Source organism: Peromyscus eremicus, chromosome 9 (genome assembly GCF_949786415.1).
Source record: "Peromyscus eremicus chromosome 9, PerEre_H2_v1, whole genome shotgun sequence".
In the NCBI taxonomy this organism is placed as follows: domain Eukaryota; kingdom Metazoa; phylum Chordata; class Mammalia; order Rodentia; family Cricetidae; genus Peromyscus; species Peromyscus eremicus.
This window is the reverse complement of record NC_081425.1, coordinates 88,324,888-88,345,812: the sequence shown is the minus strand read 5'-3', so window position 1 is coordinate 88,345,812 and position 20,925 is coordinate 88,324,888. Positions and strand designations below refer to the sequence as shown.

General features: G+C 37.7%; 1 protein-coding gene across 2 annotated transcripts in view; it reads left to right on the top strand.

The window, feature by feature from the left end:
- Dnah12 (dynein axonemal heavy chain 12) overlaps window positions 1-20,925 on the top strand; it is a 157,868-nt gene continuing 136,943 nt past the window's right edge. Inside the window, exons 1-13 of one of the 2 annotated variants that reach the window (XM_059273985.1) lie at window positions 62-305; window positions 2,209-2,290; window positions 2,445-2,471; window positions 3,404-3,593; window positions 4,830-4,902; window positions 5,594-5,752; window positions 6,155-6,350; window positions 7,031-7,219; window positions 8,048-8,204; window positions 10,200-10,291; window positions 15,172-15,350; window positions 16,655-16,790; window positions 19,814-19,939. In XM_059273985.1, coding sequence (XP_059129968.1) covers window positions 136-305; window positions 2,209-2,290; window positions 2,445-2,471; window positions 3,404-3,593; window positions 4,830-4,902; window positions 5,594-5,752; window positions 6,155-6,350; window positions 7,031-7,219; window positions 8,048-8,204; window positions 10,200-10,291; window positions 15,172-15,350; window positions 16,655-16,790; window positions 19,814-19,939 — 1,776 coding nt within the window. In that variant the 5' untranslated portion in view covers window positions 62-135. Of the gene's footprint in view, window positions 306-2,208; window positions 2,291-2,444; window positions 2,472-3,403; window positions 3,594-4,829; window positions 4,903-5,593; window positions 5,753-6,154; window positions 6,351-7,030; window positions 7,220-8,047; window positions 8,205-10,199; window positions 10,292-12,116; window positions 12,421-15,171; window positions 15,351-16,654; window positions 16,791-19,813; window positions 19,940-20,925 lie in introns of those variants that run through there. The other variant, XM_059273984.1, reaches the window with a different exon arrangement.

The following is a 20,925-nucleotide window of genomic DNA, read 5'->3' as shown; positions in this document are numbered from 1 at the left end:
AGAGATATGGAGCTTTATTTGTGCTGTCTATGTGTAAGAGACACTAAATACATTGATGCTTGATTTCATGCGATAGTGTCTGTATGAACCTTTTCTTTCCAGGGTATAGAGTATTTTAATCCGTAGGAGACCAAGATGTCGAATCCCAACACAACTGCCATATCAGCAGAAAAGGAGGCTTTGAATTTGAAGTTGCCCCCTATTGTCCGTCCCCCCAAAGACATATGTATTAACACACCAAAACAAAGTGAGCTGCTAAATTACAGAAGATCTAAGGAGCAGCAGAAGAAAATTAACCAGTTAGTGTAAGTAGCATATTAGTAAATAATTATTGCTTGGAATTAATGATTAGTGTAATAGACTCATAAATATTTCTAAAAACTATATATGCCATCCATGGATAAATCAAGGATTAAAATTCAAATTAATTAGAAAAGAAATTGAGAATTAGTCATAATGATAGCCAATTTTGTGGAGTGCTTGCTTGTCCAGATATTGTTCCTATCACGTTACCTATACTTCTCACAGCACCTCAATGAGATATATACTATTGTTAAACTCTTTATTTTATTTTATTTTTAAAATATTTATTTTGTGTGTGTGTGTGTGTGTGTGTGTGTGTGTGTGTGTGTGCCTAAGTTTATGTATGTATACCACATGTATGCAAGAGCCCAGGGAAGTCAGAAGAGGGATCAGATCCTCTAGAACTAGAGTTGTGAGCTGCCATGTCGGTGCTGGAAATCGAATCTGGGTCCTGAGCCATTTATCAATATTTTTTAAATGAGTGAACCAAGGAACAGAAAAGTCATTTGCTCACACAAATGGTTTGGCCCCGAGTGGTCTGGTTCTGCAGTTTAAGTATCTTGTTCTTGTGTCTGCTATTATGTTAGAACTGGACTGAGTTCTGAAAAAGAATCAGGACTTTCTCTTCTTGGTCAACTTCTTTTAAAAGTGGTTTTACAACTGACTTAAATTTTACTGCCACATTGTTTGATGGTCATATTGTCAAAAACAATCATTTAAATTTTGGTAGTTACACTTTATAATTAAACAGGTATGGAATCATATAACTTCCTTAGACTTCTATTTTTATAATCCCATCTTTCACTTACTCATATTTAAACCTAAGTTTATGAAGAATTTTAACTAACATCATTGTATATGCTGTTAGAGATCTTTTGCTCTCTTCATTCTTTTACAAAATATTGTGGTGTGTGTGTGTGTGTGTGTGTGTGTGTGTGTGTGTGTGTGTGTGTACATACATGCAAGAGACCATAAAAGGACATTGTATCCCCTGGCAGTTGTGCCCAACATGGGTGCTGGGAACCAAATGCTGGTCCTCTGGAAGAGCAGCAAGAGCTCTGAATCATCGAGCATCTCTCTAGCCTCTTACCTGAATCATTCTGCAGACTCTCCTCAGTACTGTAGAAGACTTAGAAGAGGCTTCTTAGGATGTTACTCAACAGTGTCTTACAGTTTCTCATTGTCATGACCCATGATGTCTGCTAATGGAAAAGTCAAGCAACATGGTGGTTTTGGTCTTGAACGTCCAGACTCATATGTTGGATTTTGGCCAATTAGAATCAGACATATGTGGTCTTGGAGTTTTGCATGGGAATTAATATGATGCTTATAAATCATTCACCCACCTCAAGGCATGTGAGCTGAAAGAAAGGGAGGCCTCTGAAGCCCTCAAGAGGTATTTCTTAATACAGGTGTAAGGAAAGCTTTCTCAGACATGTTGGCATTTCAACAGAGATGGTTTACTCTATATCAGAATTCATTTTAAAAATATCAGTAAGTTATAATTGAAAATTATTTTATTTTTAGTATTACTCTTTTAAGATAGGTTTTTAATAATTTAAAATTTAAGATATCATGGGTAATGGTCACTAGGATTTGTTTCTCATAAAAAGTTCAGTCAGATGGCTCATGCCTGTAATTTCAACACTCTGGGAAGCTGAGGCAGTAGGATTGCCACAAATAGAAGACCAGCCTGAACTACATAGCAAGTTCAAGGCCAGACTGGGTGAAATTGTCTCTCAGTATCCCCCTCCTTAAAAAAAAAGGAAATGAAAATGTAGTCAAATAAAGATCTCTTGAAAATTTCTTTGTTTAGTATAAGTATAGATGTCTAAAATGTTCAACTTGAAGTATTTAGTAATTAATGCTCATTTTATCATACACTTTTCTAACTATAAATTTCAGAATTGCTGGAGCAAAAAAAAATCTAGACAAAACTCTGGATAAAAGAATACCTTCATTACCAGAGCCAGACTTCCCTCCGACGGTGAGTTCTCGCCTTCAAACCACCCTATTCCATTTTATTTCTTAAGTGAATCTCAATAGAACTCATTTTTAAAAGAACATTTATATTTAAGATTTTATTTGACTAAAATTTTTCAAACTCCATCCTTATTTGTCTTTTGTTTTATTTTTGACAGATGACCAGTGAAATTAAAAAAAAAGGAGTGAGTTGGATTTTCTTGTTTTGAAATGTTCAAAATAATTATTACAAAATATTCTTCTAAGATGGCCCACCAAGCCTCCTCCTAGGAAAGAAGTCTGTAAACAAATTTATATTTCTCCACTCAAAGGAGCAAGCATATTGTGGGCCACAAATGAGGTTTTCAAGAGTTGTATTTGTGTTGCTATCCATTATTTGAGGATTATCTGCATAAATATTTTAGTTCTTATTCCAAACTATTGAAAAATATTCAAAATATCAGTTATAGAAGAAACACATCTCTCTTGTAAAAATAGTGTCATAATTAATTATCCTAATATTGATATAATACTTATTTTTCACTTAACAAGTACTTATTGAAAGTTACTATATACTGACTATGTGCTAGGTGCTAGAGATTTTTTTTAGGGATACTGACTGCATGAGTATCCCTACATACATACATACATGGGACTGGGAAACGATTGGTAGAAACATGCCAACATGTAAAATTATGTAAAATAGTAAAGGATCCAGAAATTTTTGGAGCTGATTACATATAAGAGGAAATTATGAAGCATGTTTGCAGATGGGGCTGTAAATTTTCTAAGTGCATTAAGATTTTCTTTGGGGATAGAGGACTGAAAATATGAATATGAAATTTTCCTTATGAACTGAGAATACTATGGAAGAATCTCCTTTTACTAGTCAAGATTTTGGTTTAGTTTATCTAAAAAAATTTTTTAAAATCCATTATGTTTATTTATACTGTGTTGTGGGTGGGGTGGGGTGGGTGGTGGTGGTGGTGGTTGGTGGTGGTGGTGTGTATGTGCCTGTGAGACTTTTAGAGTAAGTATTTTTTATTCTGAAAAAATGTCTTAGAAAATAGAATTTAGGAGCTACACAGAAATGCTCTATCATTCTGACCGTTTGGCTTGTTCTTTTAATGTTTCCAAGTTGAACTACATTTACATGAAGCAGTGTGTAGAGAGTAGTCCTATAGTACCGATTCAGCCAGAATGGCTGGACCACATGTTAATGCTGATACCTGAGCACTTAAAGGAAGGGAAGAAAAGAGAAGAGCTGCTTGGAAGTCTCGTAAGTGAGGTGTCAAGTGACTTTGAAAAAAGCATGAAGAGATATTTGGGTAAGTAACGTTTGACACAGACCCAACTTGTTTTACCTCTGTCCCACAAGTGAATGGTAAGTGGAAGGCAGCTGGGTGTCTGGCACACATCTGGAACACCAGCACTTGAGAGGTGGACTGGGAAGATAGAGAGTTCCAGGTCCACCCTCAACTGCATAGTGAGTTTGAGTCCAGCCTGAGCCACATGAGATCTTGTCTCAAAAAAGCAAAAGAAGACAAAATAGTAGAAGTAAAATGAATATTGAATAACTATATATTTTAAATGTATGTATTTCTTCACTATGATTTTTACCTACAGTTATGTTCTGAGACTACAACCCAGTCAATGACTTTACGACTTAAGGGTACCTTCTGTATTTTTTTAGCTACTATTTATTACTATTTGATTTTTTATTTTGTTACTATGGTTTTAGCTATCCTATTTTTAATGACTGTTAGAAAATATTCACGCATTTTAATCTTTGTGATTTTTATTAGAATATTGTTGTTGTTGCTTTTGAGACAGAGTATCACTTTGTAACCCAGGCTGACCTGGAACCTTATTATGTACCCTCAGCTGACCTCAAAGCTCACGACAATCATCTTGCCTCAGTTTCTTGAGGACTGTGGTTACGAGTCAACACACTAGGCTCTGGCTTTTCTTCTTTAATTGACAAATTTATATATGCATATATATATTTATCATATACAATATGCTTCAAATAATGTATACATTGTGTAATGTCTAAGGTGAGCCAATTGACATGTATTACTTCATGCATGTGCTAAAAATACTTTAAAGTGCTGTTAGATATTTGTAAACAATGTATTATTTTTCACTATCTTTACAATATTGTGCAATAGATCTCTTTAACTTATTCCTCCTAGCTAATTGAAATTCCCTAACATTTTACCAACATCTCCCTAACTCCCTTTCTCCCCAATCCCTGGTAGCTATCTTAGAATGAACTTCTTAGGTGGTCTTGCCGGTGATTTTTGAATAGATAGAATGAAAAGAACTGAGAATTAAGAGTGTTTCTGTATCTGAATTCACCTCCAGAGGAAGGCCAAAATAATGCTAAGAACGTGATTATATAAAAGAAAGGTAGTATTTTCTTGTACTCATTTTAATGTACAGTAAACTCTACCTTACAGAATCAAGTTAGAGATTTAGACAAAAAAATCTAATTTGGTCTTAGTTAGAGAATAGCTCTTGGAAGGATATTTAAAAAATGTTAACATATATGTGTATTTTAGTACAAAGTGTTCTTGTGAAACCTCCAGTTCAATGGCTTGAAGATGAAGGGGGCCCTTTGCCTGAATCTCCTGTGTGAGTAAACTATTTTAAAAAACAGTATATCATCTAGCTTTGGATACAATTTAAAAATGAACTGACCTGATATTCAAGTCTGCAGTCATGAAGCCCAAATGTATTTTCTTTAAAAAATCTCCAAAGATATTCTCTACATTAATCATCAAGTCCTACTTACATTAGTAGGAAGACCTATATGAAAAATAATTCAACATAACATGATGTACATTGTAAGTTGGCTTACGCCTGTAATGCCAGGACTCAGTATATGGAGGCAGGAGAATCAGGAGTTCAAAGCCAGCCTCAGCCACATAGTGAGTTTCAGGTTAATCTAAGTTACATGAAACTTGGTATGATGATGAAGAAGATGATGATGATAAACAAAAAACTCAGCTTAGCCTTGAATAATCTTTGATATATGCCAGATAGATATTTCCATAAACCTAACACTGTTCTTGCTTCTGTATTTTGGGTAGCTGAGCTTGAGCAAAGTAGAAGTTAACTGGGCATACAGTCTGTTTTAGCCACAAATGATCTCTTTCTTCTAACGATAATGTAGTTTCAAGACTGAGTGTGCAAAATCAAAAGACTTCCATTCTTGACTGCAGTTCCTTCCTGCTAGTCCCCACTGTCTTCACTTCAATGTTAATTTCTCAAAACTTGGGGTATGTTTTTCAATCATGTTTAATGTGGTGTTTTGCTTTTCCAGAGGACTAGATTATTCCAATCCTTGGCATTCTAGCTTTGTTCAAGCAAGAAGCCAAATATTAGCAAATTTGCACATTGTTCATCCAACTATGAAAATATTGCTGGAGCTTGGTTATACAACATTTGCAGATATAATTTTGCTGGACTTAACAGGAATTAGGTAAAATCTTTTTTTAATAATTTATTAATTTTTATTTTATGTTCATTAATATTTTGCCTGAATATATGTCTGAGGGTGTGGGAACCCCTGGAACTGGAGTTACAGACAGTTTTGAGCTGCCGTGTGGGTACTGGGAATTGAACCTAGGTTCTCTGAAAGAGCAGCCAGTGCTCTTAACCACTAAGCCATCTCTCCAGCCCGTAAAATCTTTATATATGTATTAATTAGAAGCTGAATGATTCCTTGTCTGACATACTTTATTGTGTAATTTTAAAACTGATTTACAAATCTCTAAAACCTTTCTTTATATTTTAGAACTTTAAAATTGTATCTTATCTGTTTCAACAACTATATATAAAGACCAACCTGTCATTTGAATTATTTTCCTTTGTTCCTCTGTAGAGCTAGAGGCCCAATTGATTGTGAAGCACTGAGAAATGATCTATCAATTCAAGCTAAAAAATCAGAAGAGAGGATAATGAACACATGGTATCCAAAGGTTATAAATCTCTTTACTAGGAAGGAGGCACTTGAAGGCATTAAGCCTGAAAAAATGGATTCCTTTTACAGCTGTGTCTCCATACTTATGTCAAACCAGGTATATATGCTATTATGTCAAATCATATATATGTTCTATATGTGTGTCTTGAATGATAACACTTAAAATTCAGTACTTTAAAAAAATTCGTTAAAGCATAGTGCTAAGCAGTTTTGTTAAATAAATTAAAGCAGGCCAGCAGGGAAACGGCTCTGTAGGTAAAAGAGCTGGCCATGCAACAACCCAGGTTCTATTGCTGGGACCCGTGTGAAGAGCTGGAGGCTGTAGCCTGCATCTGTAGTCCTGCAGCAAGGTGAGTAGCAGAGACAGAAGAGCTGCCCACAGACTTGTGCAGTCGGCCCAACAGCAGAGACAAGAGATGCCCTGCCACAGCAAGGTGAAGGGAAGGAAGTGACTCCCCAAAAGCTGTCCCCTGAGCTCCACAAAAGTACCGTGGCATGAACATGCCTGTGCTCACATACATATTGCACACACAGGTTTTGAAAATAAATAAATAATGTAGAAATTCTACACTGCCATGTTTAGAGTACTGATAGTCTGTTACAAAATCTGGTTGGCACAGATCATTCTATTTATTGTTTAGATATTCATTAAGAAGGATTATAACTCCAGGAGTAAGCAAGTTTATAGAGATCATGTAATTGTTCACAACTCATTTAAGGTAAAGAGTATGTTTATACCTTCTGAAATAATTAATAGTAATTTATGATATCATGTAGCTAAAGGATCTCTTACGGAGAACTGTAGAAGAATTTGTAAAACTCTTTGATCCAAAACACCAAGACAGGCTTCCAATATTTAAGATGGAGTTGACATTTGATGAAGATAAAATGGAATTTTATCCCACCTTTCAAGAGTTGGAAGATGTTGTTTTGGGTTTGATAGAACGAATATCTGAAATTCTGCAGGTATTACTTCATCCTTAACCATTATGTGTCCTTATACTATTCTATTTCAGAATATTTGAATTGAATCTCACTGTACTCTGTATAAACATAAAATATTACACCTTTTATTACCCTACAAGTTATTTTAAGTTACAAAATGCTTTTTTCTTTGAAAACATCTATTAATTGGAGATGTTTCCCTTCTGTTTACCTTTTTTTACTGTTCTGAACTAATACTTTTGTGTGTGACTTCTTGCTACTAAGTTGTGAATGTCTTAAAAAGAAAATCCAAGTCATGGTAGCTCACATCTTTAATTCCATCACTTTGGAGGCAGAGACAGGTGGATCTCTGTGAGCCCGAGGCCAGCTTGGTCTACAGAGCGAGTTCAAGGACACCCAGGGCTATATAGAGAAACTCTGTCTCAAAACAAACAAACAAAAACCAAAGCAAGATATACCACATATTTCTTCTTTCTAGTGCTTTTTAGTATTATCACCTTGATGTAGTTAATAAGTACTTGTTAAATGATAGAAAACTAACTTAAGGTGGATTGGGTTTTTTGTAGCTGTTTTATCTTTGAGGTTTTACATTTTGAGACATGGTAGCTCAGGCTGTGCTGGAGCTCTTTATCCTCCTCCTTTAGCCTCCATAGAGAAACTTTTGGGATTCAGACATGCATCATGCTCAGCTCCCATTTAAGTTTTCATATTGTATTACAAACTATTTGCTATTAAGTTAGTACTTTTCATTGAGTTACCTTTTCTTGGACCACAGAAATTTAAAGAAAATGTTATAGATCAATTCAGTTAGATGTTTATAACATTCATTTTTGTTTTTATTTGTGTTAGAATGTCCAAACAGTGTCTTCTTGGCTGTCAGGAACTTCATCGCCTGTCAATCTTGACACAGAACTTCCAGAACATGTGTTACACTGGGCTCTTAATACACTGAAGATAGCGGTACATCGCAACTTAGAAGGCACAAAAGCACATTATGATTCATACGGTACGTATGAAATAGATTTTTATCATTCTATTTTTAGATCAAATTTGGGCAGATATCTGGTTTTCTGGTGCTGTTATGAAAGAGCCAGAAATAAGCAGAATCATGGGTTCAATAGTCATGGATCAGACCTAGAAAGTTGCATTTTGTTGTCTGGTTTGAGGGGTGAATGTTAATGGAGCAGGGTGGAAAAGTCAAAGGAAAAAGAAAAATGGAAATGTTGGAGTAATAAAGAAGCTAAGGCAAGGCTGAAATCAAATGAGTCTGACCATGCTACAGTGAGTAGACAACACAAACTGGACTTCATATTTTTCTTTTCTTTTTTTAATTTTAATTTTAATTTTAATTTTTTTTTTTTTGAGACAGGGTTTCTCTGTGTAGCTTTGCGCCTTTCCTGGAACTCACTTTGGAGACCAGGCTGGCCTCGAACTCACAGAGATCTGCCTGCCTCTGCCTCCAGAGTGCTGGGATTAAAGGCGTGCGCCACCATTGCCTGGCTTAATTTTAATTTTTTATTTTGGGGGGAGTCACAAAGGTGGGAGGGTGGACGTGGAAGAACCGGGAAATGAGTGTGATCAGGGGCATGATGTGAAATTACCAAAGAATCAATAACAATATTTTTTTTAAAAAAAGAGAGAACAGTTTTGAAAAGCCTGAGGTTTAATTTTACTGCACAAGTGTATCTGGTATCAGGATGGAGAGTTGCCCTTTGAAAGGCTATTGACTGGAAGACGGTTGTTTGGCTCGAACTGTTTGGGGGGCACCCAGGCAGGGGGATCGGGATCTGTCCCTGGTGCATGGGCAGGCTTCTGGGAATCCGGTACCTGTGGTGTGACACCTTGCGCAGCCTTGGTGCAGTGGGAAGGGGCTTGGACCTGCCTAGGCTCAGTGTGCTGGGCTGTGCTGACTCCCCCCATGGGAGACCTCTATTTGGGGGATGTGGGGATGCGGGGTGGCTTGGGAAAGAGGGCTGGGAGTAGGAGGAGGGAGGAGGGAGTCTGTGGATAGCATGAGGAGTGAGTAGAAAATTTCTTAATAAAGAAAAATAAAATAAAAAAACAAAAACAAAACAAAACAAAACAAAAGGCTATTAACTAAACTTGTCTGCTAGCTCACATTATCTATTCGTCTACATAGCGAGAAATCCACGGAGTTTGCTTAAAGGGCAAATGAATTTATTACAGGATAAAAACTCACGACAGCATGGGAAATTTATCATAGGGTCCTGGAAAGCTGAGTTATAGAACCATGCTGTTCTTCCACCTGGTGCATCTCAGCATCCAAACCCATGAGGGAGCAAAAGAGCATGCCTACGTGCATCTCAGGTCTTTTTTTTGGTTTTTTTGTTTTTTTTGTTTTTTTCGAGACAGGGTTTCTTCATGTAGCTTTGCGCCTTTCCTGGAACTCACTCTGTAGCCCAGGCTGGCCTCGAACTCACACAGTTCCTCCTGCCTCTGCCTCCCAAGTGCTGGAATTAAAGGCATGAGCCACTACCGCCCTGCGCATCTCAGGTCTTAAGGGTCGCTGTGAGGCCACGCCCCAGGGGCATACACTTCAAGGTCATAAGCAGGTAGAGCAATTACCTGCTATATCTCTAGGGATGGTGCTTCAAGGTCATAGACAGAACAGCTATGCACAACACCTCTAAATTATTTTCAAAGCTTCAAATATTGTAGTACATTTAACATTTAAAGATACACATGTTTGGGCAGACAGTTTTATTGCTCTCTTTGCAATATACTAAATAAACTTGTCTTTTTGGCTTCAAAATCTATTTACTTGGTTTGCCTCTTGAGTCTTTAAACATTCTCATTAACTTTTTTAGGTTAGCATACAAAGTAATGGCTGTCAAATATTTTTTCCTCTCTTTATTTCTCTAAATGTTGTTAATACCCTATTAAAATTGTGCTTGAGTAGGCTACTCTGTTCTTTGCTGTTACAAAAACATTTTACTATATTAAAATTTATTCAGATTTTAATTGAAATGTTAATTTTCAGTTGAAAACTATAACTGGCTCCTTGATGGGACTGCAACAAAGATGATAGAAACTTTCCAGGCAGAAGACCATACTTTTGATGAATACACAGAGGTAAGTGGTAATTCTGGTTTTTTTTCCATATTTTTAATTAAAATATAGTTGCATCATTACCCCCTTCCCTTTCCTTTCTCTAGCAACTCCCATGTACCCTTCATTCTCTCTCAAATTCATGGCCTCTTTTTCTTTGTTATTGTTACATATATATTTAGGCACACACATATATTACGTATGTATAACACACACATATATGTACATATGTATATGCCTAAATAGATAAAGACAAAGTCAGATAAAGCTGAGTCCATCTAATATTTCTGTTTGTAAATGATTTCAGGGCTGACCACTTGGTATTGGATAACCAATTAGGAGATTCATCCTCAAAGAATCCACCCTCTCTCAGCAGTCCTAGTTGCTTGTAATTCTTTATCTATAGGTGCTGCCTCCCAAACCTTGAGATTTTCCTTTTTCACATAAGCATATCTACTGGTGTTGTCCTTTATCAGGTCTTGTTTCGGCAGCCTTACCGTGATGATTTCCTGGGTATAGCTTCCCTGTCTTTTCTAGGAGACACAATCTCACAGCAGATTTCCTGGTCTCCTAGCTCTACAATCATCCCCAGTCATCTTTCACCATGTTCCTTAAGCCTCAGGCACAAGATTGTGTCGAAAATGTATCCAATGGAGCTGGGCACCTCGTGATCAGTTGTTCTCTGCTCTTTGACTAATTGATAACATTACAGACAACTGTTGATCTTGTTTTTATTTTTAAAAATGTTTTTTAAGCCAGGTGTTGTGGGAGGCCAGATCCCACCTTTTAAAGGGTTCCTTTGAGGAGGAGAGAGGGATAAGAAACTTTTAGATAGAAAGATAGCAAAGAGAAGAAAGCTAGAAACACGGGATAGCTCAGAAGGACCTGGGTCAATACACACCAGCCCCTTCTGCCTCTTTAAAAGGACGTTTTATAACAATGCCAAGGGGCGGGGCAAAAGTCCTCCCCTTGCTAGATCAAAGCACGCTGCACAGCCAAGTGTAGACCCTTTTAAACACCTGGTAACCACGCCCATGGTCAAATCATCCCCTTATGCAGCCCCACTGGGTAAAGCAAGCTCAGATTCTTGGACCCTAAGTAAGTTCTCACTAGGAAACCTCTGTGGGTCTCCACAAGGTGTGATAGTGCACTGTGATGTGATGGTGCACACCTTTAGTTGCAACATTTGAGAGGAAGAGGCAGGTATATCTCTGTGAGTTTGAGGCCAGCCTGGTCTACAGAGTGAGTTCCAGGACAGTCAGGGACACATGGAGAAAACCTGTCTTTTTTGGGGGAAGGGGGTGCCCATTTCACTGTGGGAAGCCTGATCCCACTTTTCCCCCAGGGTACTCTTGAGGAGGGAGAAGTGAAAAATATTTAGATAGAAGGATAGAGGGGAGAGAAACAGATAGAAACACAGGATAGACTCTGGAGGGCCTGGGTCATTATCCATCAGCCTCTTCTGACTCTGAAAAAGAGCTTTCTATAGGAATGCTAAGGGGAGGAGCAAAATATTTCCTCCTAGCACAGCCATGTGCAGACCCTGCCAGTTACCTGGTAACCACACACATGGTCAAGCCATCTTCTAATGCAGCTGCTGGGTAAAGCAAGCTCAGATCTCACTTGGAAACCTCTGTGGGCCTCCACATTATGTCGAAAAACTGAAAAAAAAAGCATTTTAATTAAAACACATTTTAATTACTATACAATTACATCATTCTCTCTTTCCCTTTCCTCCCTCCAGCCCCCACACCCTCAAACACACACACACACACACACACACACACACACACACACACACACACACACCACTGACTCCTTTTTATTGTTTGTATGTATATGGTTTCAGGACTGACCACTTTATCTTGGATAACCAATATGGGGCTCACCCCTGAAGAGGCTATTTCTCCCTCTCTCAGTCATTAGCTGCCAGTGTGTAAGAGCCACAATATCATATACCATGCTGTGAAACTGTCTCTCTTAGAAAAAGCTACAAAAACAGGACTGGAACAATCACAATATGGATAGACATGCTAATTCAGAAGGACAATTCTGTTTATTTTTAATGAACACTTTTTGAATTTTCTTTAATTAGGATCCTTTGCCCTAGGTAATGCTTCAAATAATGTAAATAAAATTTCTTATTCAAAGCATCATTTTAGTAAAGCCATTTAATTGCCTCATAATTATTTTAATTATTCTTTCAGTCAATTTGTTGAGTTAATAAAATTGTATTTAAACATTTTCAGATGGAGTTTATTTACTTATAGAGAGAGCATGTGCACATGTGGAAGTCAGAGGAGTTGTTTCTCTCTCATGTGAGCCCAAGAGCTCGAGCTCAGGCACTTAGGCTTGAAGGCAAGCACTTCACTTGATACGCCATCTCACCCACTCCATAAAATATTTTATGACAGTAAGATTAAAATAAACAATATTTAAATGCTCTCTTCAGGAGCTTCAGTTTGTCACTGAAATCTTGATGTAGAAATAACAATTATTAGCCAGGCATTGGTGGTGCACACCTTTAACCCCTGCACTAGGGAGGCAGAGGCAGGCAGATCTCTGAGTTCAAGGCCAGCCTGGTCTACAGAATGAGTTCCAGAGTTCCAGGACAGCCAGGACTACACAGAGAAACTCTGTCTCAAACAAACAAACAAACAAAAATAACAATTATATGTTGATATAAAATTAGAATAGAGATTAACGAAGTATTATGTGAACACAAAAGAAAATTGCTATTGTTTTTAAAGTTGAAGGTTTCAGACAAGAAATGGAAGAAAATGTGAGCTTAACTCAAGTGTGTGTGTATGTGTGTGTGCACATGTGCACATGTGTGTAGACATGGTTTCACTATGTCAAACAGGCTAATCTGGAACTCACTATGTAGCCCAGGTGGGCCTGCCTTAAATGTACAATCTCCTTGCTCCCACCTCTCAAATGCAAGGATTACAGGAACACAATACCATGCCCAGCTGAGATTTGAAGCAGATGTTTATATGGAGACAGAAGGAATAGAGAAGAGAGGTGTGTGTGTGTGTGTGTGTGTGTGTGTGTGTGTGTGTGTGTGTGTGTACCTACACCTACCATAGCACTTGTGTGGAAGTGAGAAAACAGCCTGCAGGAGTCAATTCTATCTCTACCGTGTGCCTTTATGCACTGAGCAATCTCAATGGCTTAGAAGAAGGAGAGATTTTAAGTTTCCTTTTTTTCTTTCTTTCTTGGTCCACTTGTTATTTAAAAGTAAGTTGTTTAATTTCCACGTGTTTATATAGTTTCCACAGAATTCTTATGTTGGTTTCTAGTTTCATCGCATATTCAGTAAGTTTCCACGTTTTCGCATTTTGTGGAGATCTGTTGTGTTGTCTGTTCTTATGATTTATGCTGTCCCTATGAGAGTAAAGGCCCTAGGGGCACACTCAGATTTCGTGAGTGCTAAGCGTCGAACTCCGGTCTTCATGCTTAGCAACAAGCAGTTTAACCATTGAGTCCTCTCCCCAGCCCATCAGTCACTCTATCTTTTGGTTGTAGACATAATCCATGGATTAATTGCTGACAAGGTCTTATGATAGCTATATGGTAACTTGTTTCCTGCTATATTTTTTTTTTGTTTTCTGTGTCACTCTGTAATGGTTAAGTGACATGTGCATGTCAGATTTTGTGGGTCACTATTTCTTTGATGAGTTTCCTTTTTCCTTCTTACATTCATATTTCCTCTATTTTCTTGAACATAATGAGCATACATTAAAATATACAACAGGGAGACTGTCTGTGTCACCTAGGGCTTTTTCATTTTCCCTGGCATTTTTGTCTTATATAAACCTGCATTGTTTAATTTTGTCTCGTGACAAGTTTGTATGAAACATATTATAGTAATCACTTTTTTGTGGTTTTCTCTCTTGTTGCTGTTAAATTCATCGATACTCATTGCTCTGTGTTAATATCAGCACTATTTATTTTCTGTTATATTTCCATTTAACAAAAAGACAAGTATTCAAGATAATCATTAAATTAGTTAATGTCCTCTGATCCCTTGGACAAAGAAAAGGTTAAACCCAATTCATTAAATACTGTAAACTGTAGAAGAATATGATAACTTTGAGATTAACATGAAGGAAAATATTTTTGCGAATGATCAAAAGGAACAGGAGTTTTGACTGTGGGTGGGATAGGGATAACAAGGAAGAAGGTTGATAGAAACATTCAATGTTGATTGTGACATTAAGTCAAAGATTGCTCAGAGTTTGCAAGAGTGTTTCATTTGCACAAAATGCAACATATGTTGTCAAAGTTGCACTTTATACTACTTTGTTTAATTTTTGAAAATCATCTCAGTTTTTAAGTATTAAGAAATTGATATAAATTCCAAGATCTTGGATCTTCGGTAATTGTAGACTATTTCTATCCTTCTGGACTATTCTAACACAGAATGTTTCTTAGATTTCTTTTCCTAAAGATTGAATTATAACCTTCAGAGAGGTAGTCAGTATTGGCAAAAGCAAATACATGAAGCTACAAATATTATAGCACAATACATGTTTGTTCCTAAACAGAAATGAGTTGACTTTGGGCATATTTTTAATTGAAGAAACCTTGTGAAATATGGAGATTTTGACGCTATAGATCTCAGCACATTTGTTATTTACTAGTAGATCAAATTCCACCATAAAAAGAACAAGAGCCTTTAGGCCCTGACTGTATAGTTCAGTGGTAGAGCACATGGCCAGAATCCTCAGGCCCTGGGTGTAGTCTCAGCCCCAAGAGGAAACAAGTTTGTGTAACAAAAAGAATATGAGTCACTTAGCAAGAATAATAGATTACATGATTAAGAATTTCATCATAATATAGTACTATAAAATCACTAATTATAAAAGTCTAACTTTGTTTTTAAACACTCTTCTTTAAAGTTTATAGAAAAGTTTTTCAGTCTTGCTTCAGAAATAATGCTTTTGCCTCAATGGGTTCATTACCCTATGATTCGTTTGGACTGTGAGGACTTGAAGGTAGGCTTGACAAACAAAGCAAAAGCCTTCGCAAACATACTATTAAGTGACATCGCTGCAAAACACAGGAAAGAAAATGAATCGTAAGTAACATTCACTACTGTGTTCACAATAACGGGGCCAAAGGGACATTTCACTAAGATTACTCCTGTTTAAAAAACGTAAGATTGCTGGGCCGTGGTGGCACATGCCTTTAATCCCAGAACTTGGGAGGCAGAGGCAGGTCAGTCTCTATGATTTTGAGGCTAGCGTGGTCTACAAAGCGAGTTACAGGACAGGCAAGGCTACACAGAGAAACCCTGACTTGAAAAACCAAAATAAATAAATAAATAAATAAATAAATAAATAAATAAATAAATAAATAAATAAAAAGTATACCTGCATCTTTTCCAGCCTAGCTGGATTCTTTCCTGGTATTTCTAGTGGTATATCAATACAAATATTTTAAGGCATAGGAAGACAAGTCTGAAAAATATACTTTTGTTGAATAATGACACAAGATACCTAGATTCATACTTCTATACATAGGATATTCTAAAATATCTTAGAGTTTAAAATATATAAACAAGGATACGATCTTTTTATTTGCTATATTGTTATATTTCACAGGGACTTGAGCTATGCTATACCCTTTACATTCATACTTGTATTACACAGTTCAGCAGGAGGAGTATTAATAGCTTCATTTTATAAATATAGAACTGGATCTAAGTTTGCCCTAAACTCACAAAACTAGTTGTCTTAGTGAGCTTTTCAGTGCTGTGATAAAGACCGTGGCCAAAAACCAATTTGGGGAGTCAGGGCAGGAACTCAAGGCGGAAAGTGACGTACCAATATGGAAGAGATCTGCTTACCTACCTGCTTGCTCCCCGTGGCTAGCTCATGGATTCTTGTACGTCCCAGGACTACCTGCTCAGGGATGGTGCTGCCCACAGTGGGCTAGGCTCTCCCATAACAATCAGTCCTTCCCCAGGCCAGTCTGATGGAAGCAAGTCTTTAGTTGCAGTTGCCTCCTCTCCTAAGACTCTAGTTTATGTCAAGTTGACAAAAGCTAACCAGCACCCTGGTAGCAGCTGAGGTGGGATTTAGATTAGGACCGTCAGATGTAAGGTCTGCTACAATGTTCATCTCACTCTTGAAGAGAGTTTAAGAGATCACTAGAAAAGTAATTAAGTATGCCATAATTTCAAATGAAAGTATTACCTTGATTTTTATTGATGTGTATAGTGACATCAGACAAGCTAAGCTTAAATATTATGGGATATCTTCGTGAGTCAGCCAGTTGTTTTTAGGAGAGTTCCAGTTTTATGACAATCATAGAACAAGGTTTATTAAATGTACTACAAATGACTTGTCATCAGTCGAGTAAACCAGAGTGTTCTGTCAGTATCTGCAGTGATTTTGAAACAATCAAAGAGCACGCTCTGCGAGTTCCTGAGACAACAGAAGAAATGATGGAGCTAATCGCGTTTGTAGAAAAAGCTAGAACCTCAGGAATTCGTAAGTTGGCTGAAAGGATCCAGGTAAAAAAAACAAACAAAAAAAAAAACCTTATCAACTATTGTGAAGTAAGTAATCAGTGTTGACACACCAGGTAAAATAGCAGAATAGCCCAGAAGGCCTCACCTGTGTTCTTCTGGTCACACCCATTGCTTTCTCCCCTCTCCGTTATAGATGTCTGCTCTCTTTCTCCCGTCTCCGTTATAGATGTCTGCTCTCTTTCTCCCCTCTCCATTATAGATGTCTGCTCTCTTCCTCCCCTCTCCGTTATAGATGTCTGCTCTCTTTCTCCCCTCTCCATTATAGATGTCTGCTCTCTTCCTCCCCTCTCCGTTATAGATGTCTGCTCTCTTTCTCCCCTCTCCATTATAGATGTCTGCTCTCTTCCTCCCCTCTCCGTTATAGATGTCTGCTCTCTTTCTCCCCTCTCCGTTATAGATGTCTGCTCTCTTTCTCCCCTCTCCGTTATAGATGTCTGCTCTCTTTCTCCCCTCTCCGTTATAGATGTCTGCTCTCTTTCTCCTCCATCCCAGGTAGGCTTCGACTTGACTTTCTCTGAAATGGTGTTTTTGATTTCTTTAGTTTCATCAATTATGGTTTTGTTTTTTGGTTTTTTTTGTTTGCTTTTTCAAGACAGGGTTTCTCTGTGTAGCCCTGACAGTCCTGGAACTCACTCTGTAGCTCAGGCTGGCCTCGAACTCAGAGATGCTCTTGCCTTTGCCTCCTGAGTGCTGGGATTAAAGGTGTGCATCACCACTGTCCAGCCAATTATGTTTATATTCTTAAATAGTGTGGAGTTTAAGGGTTTTTTTTAGACTTTCTACATCTAATAGTAGTCTTAAAAACGGCACAAGATTCTATACCCATTCAAATATATTTAACTTCCACTCTGTTTGGAAGGCTTTTAATGCTGTAACACATGAAGATTGCTAAAAATCACATCAAACATAGTTTAGGATGTTGTGAAACAAGTGACTCCTACCCAGGGAAAGAATAGAACCAACAGCCCAGAAGCCCACCATCACAGCCCCTGGCCCAGCAGCATCTGAATGTTGTTTTCCTTTTGATTGAGTTCACTTTCTTACCCTTCCTTATGGTTTTATGAACTAAGTGTGCATCTCTAGTATACATGGTTTATTTTTATGTGACTTTGATACTCATCTAAGAGGAACCATTCTGTGTGTATTCTTTTGCATATTGCCAGTGTTATATCAGCTTATTTTTTTTCAGCTTATTTTCACTGGAGTACAGTCCATTTCTGATGTTGTATCAGTGTGCAATAACTTAGTTTTTAAGTTTGCTGCACTAGCATGAGGACTTGCACTTGATCCCCAGCATCCACATAGAAAGCTGGGCCTGGTGTTGCATGCTGATGATGCTAGTACCAGGGAGGCTGAAACAGGTGGATCCCGCACCCTCCTGGACAATTCATCTATCTTTATTACTGAGCCCCAGGCCAGTGAGAGAGACTCTTAAAAAATAAGGTGGGCAGCTGGGCATGGTGGTCCATGCCTTTAATCCTAGCACTTCAGAGGTAGAGGCAGGAGGGTGTATATGAATTTAATGCCAGCCTGGTCTACATAGTGAGTTCCAGAACAATCGAAGCTATAGAGAGAGACCATGTCTCAAAAAACAAAAATCAATCAATAAATAATATGGGCAGATCCTAAGGAATGATACCAGAGATTGACCTCTGGCCTCCATACACACATGGACACACACATGTACCTACATCTGCACACACAAAAGGAGTTTTAGAATTTACTGTTCTGGATATTTATTATTCTTTGTTATTAATGGCGGTACTGCTGAAAATATTTCTGTGCATGGATCCTGGAGACTACATTCATGCATTTCCCTCAGGAGTCATGGGACTGGAGGCTTGAACTTAACTGAGCATTATTCCTCCTTTCTGAGAATCCTGAAGTACCACCAGATTCTGACTTTTCTTCTTTTAATTATGTTTTAATTAATGGATTAATTAGTTAGTGTGGGGTGTGCACATGCTAGGACATATGTGTGGAGGTCAGAGAACAACCTAAGAGAGTTGGTTCTCTCCCTTCGTGTGGTGCCCAGGAATCTAACTTAGGTTGTGGGGCATGGCACCATGTACTTTTCCTTCTGAACCATCTTGTCATCCCCAACTTTTTTTTAAGTGTTACATCACTGCTGTATAACATCTGGATCAATGAGGTCCATAGGGGGTAAAAAAATTCTGCCTCTCCAATTAGGTACAACTACTGTGTTCAGTTTTTTTTTCCCTTTGCCGTTCACACTGGAGCTCTTCCTGGACTACTGCTGTAATGCTTAGTAATCCAAAATATGATAATATTATTAAGGATGCAAAATAAAGAAACGATAATAAAATATTTATCATCAATGATTAAAAATCAAATCATAAGAACAAAAAGAATTTAAGATATTTTAAAATCAAAAGTTTCAAAGGTTGCCAAACACTTAATCACCTCTTAAAATCATGGACAAGGAGGTCAAAGAGTTATCTTTATATTGAGTCAACAATCAGAGAAAACTAATTGCATGTATGGGAGTGTGTGTAGTGTGTGTGTTGGGGGTGGGTTACATGGGCTTTGTGTGTTGGGGTCAGAAGTCAACATTGGATGTCCTCTATCATTCTCCTATTTGTGTTTGTTTAGAGAGTTTCTGACACTGAATCTGGAGCTCACTTACTCAGTGAGTCTGGCTGGTCAGTAAGTCTCCGGATCCACCTGGCTCCACCTCTCACACTCTGGCATCACAGGCACACACCACTACACCTGTTTATTGTCGGTGTCATAGATCTAAGCTCAGGTCCTGTGCAGCAAGTGTGTTACCACTAAAGCATCTTCCCGGCCCCTGGTGAAAGCATTAACAATCGTTAAAAACCACATTAAAGTATAGTCGTATGACTTGAAGCCAAATAAATATAGGATAGCTATTACAATACCCATGTAATTTGGACGGAGCATCAAATATTAAATTTGAAGGAATATTAGAAATTGTTGGCTGTGCTCTTTTTTATATGATACATCTAGAGTTTCTTTTGTAGGAATCTAAACGGCAAATGAGTTACTTTTTGGATGTTTTTCTATTTCCTCAAGAAGACTTAAATTTAAATGCAACTGTCCTCATGTGGCCTACAAAAATTAACCCTGTCTTTGATGAGAATGATGAAGTAAGTATATTTTCAAGTGTATAATTTGTGTTCTGAAAGTTTTAATATTCTCTCTCTCTCTCCCTGCCCTGTGTGTGTGTGTGTGTGTGTGTGTGTGTGTGTGTGTGTACACTATGACATGCATGTGGAAATATGAGGACGATTTGTGGGAGCTGGTTCTACTTCCACCTTGTGGGTCCTGGGTATTGCACTCCGGCCATCAGGCTTAGTGGCAATTACCTTTACTGGCAGAGGCTTCTCACTTCATCCACATTCTGACATTTTAAGTAGTGCGGATGTTTAATTTTCATACCAATTTCCATCTGACTTTAAAACCTGATGTGTGGATGTCAGTGTGTCTTTCACCTGTTATGGTACAGCCAGCTTAGAACAGGCTTCTAGGCTCAACTCTCGGGGTTTGGTAAGTTCCAGATGAACGACAAAGAACTATTATGTAAATTAATAGTAAGCATGAACTAAGTTATTGCCATTTATTGTTAATAAATACTCATAAAACCCCAGCTGTGCCAATTTGCCCCCATTTTACAAATGATTAAAATGTAACGCAGAGGGCTGGAGGGATGGCTCAGAGGTTAAGAGCACCGACTGCTCTTCCAGAGGTCATGAGTTCAATTCCCAGCACCCACATGGTGGCTCACAACCATCTGTAATGAGATCTGGCGCCCTCTTCTGTATACATAATAAATAAATAAATAAATCTTTAAAAAAAAAAAAAATGTAACGCAGAGAAGCTGAGTAACTCAAATTATCAGAGATTGGAGGTGTCAGACTTAGGATTTTAGAGTGAATATAATTTAAAATTCTGAAAAGTAATCAGCCAGCTTATCCTAAACTGGGAGACAAAATAGAACAATAACAAAAAGCATGGGATAGACAAGGTTTTCATCTTGACTTTTTGCTTTTACAACCTTGTAACCTTGACATGCTTCTTGATTTCCATATATCTCAATTTCTTTATCTTTGTAGAGAAAATAATAATGTAGAAA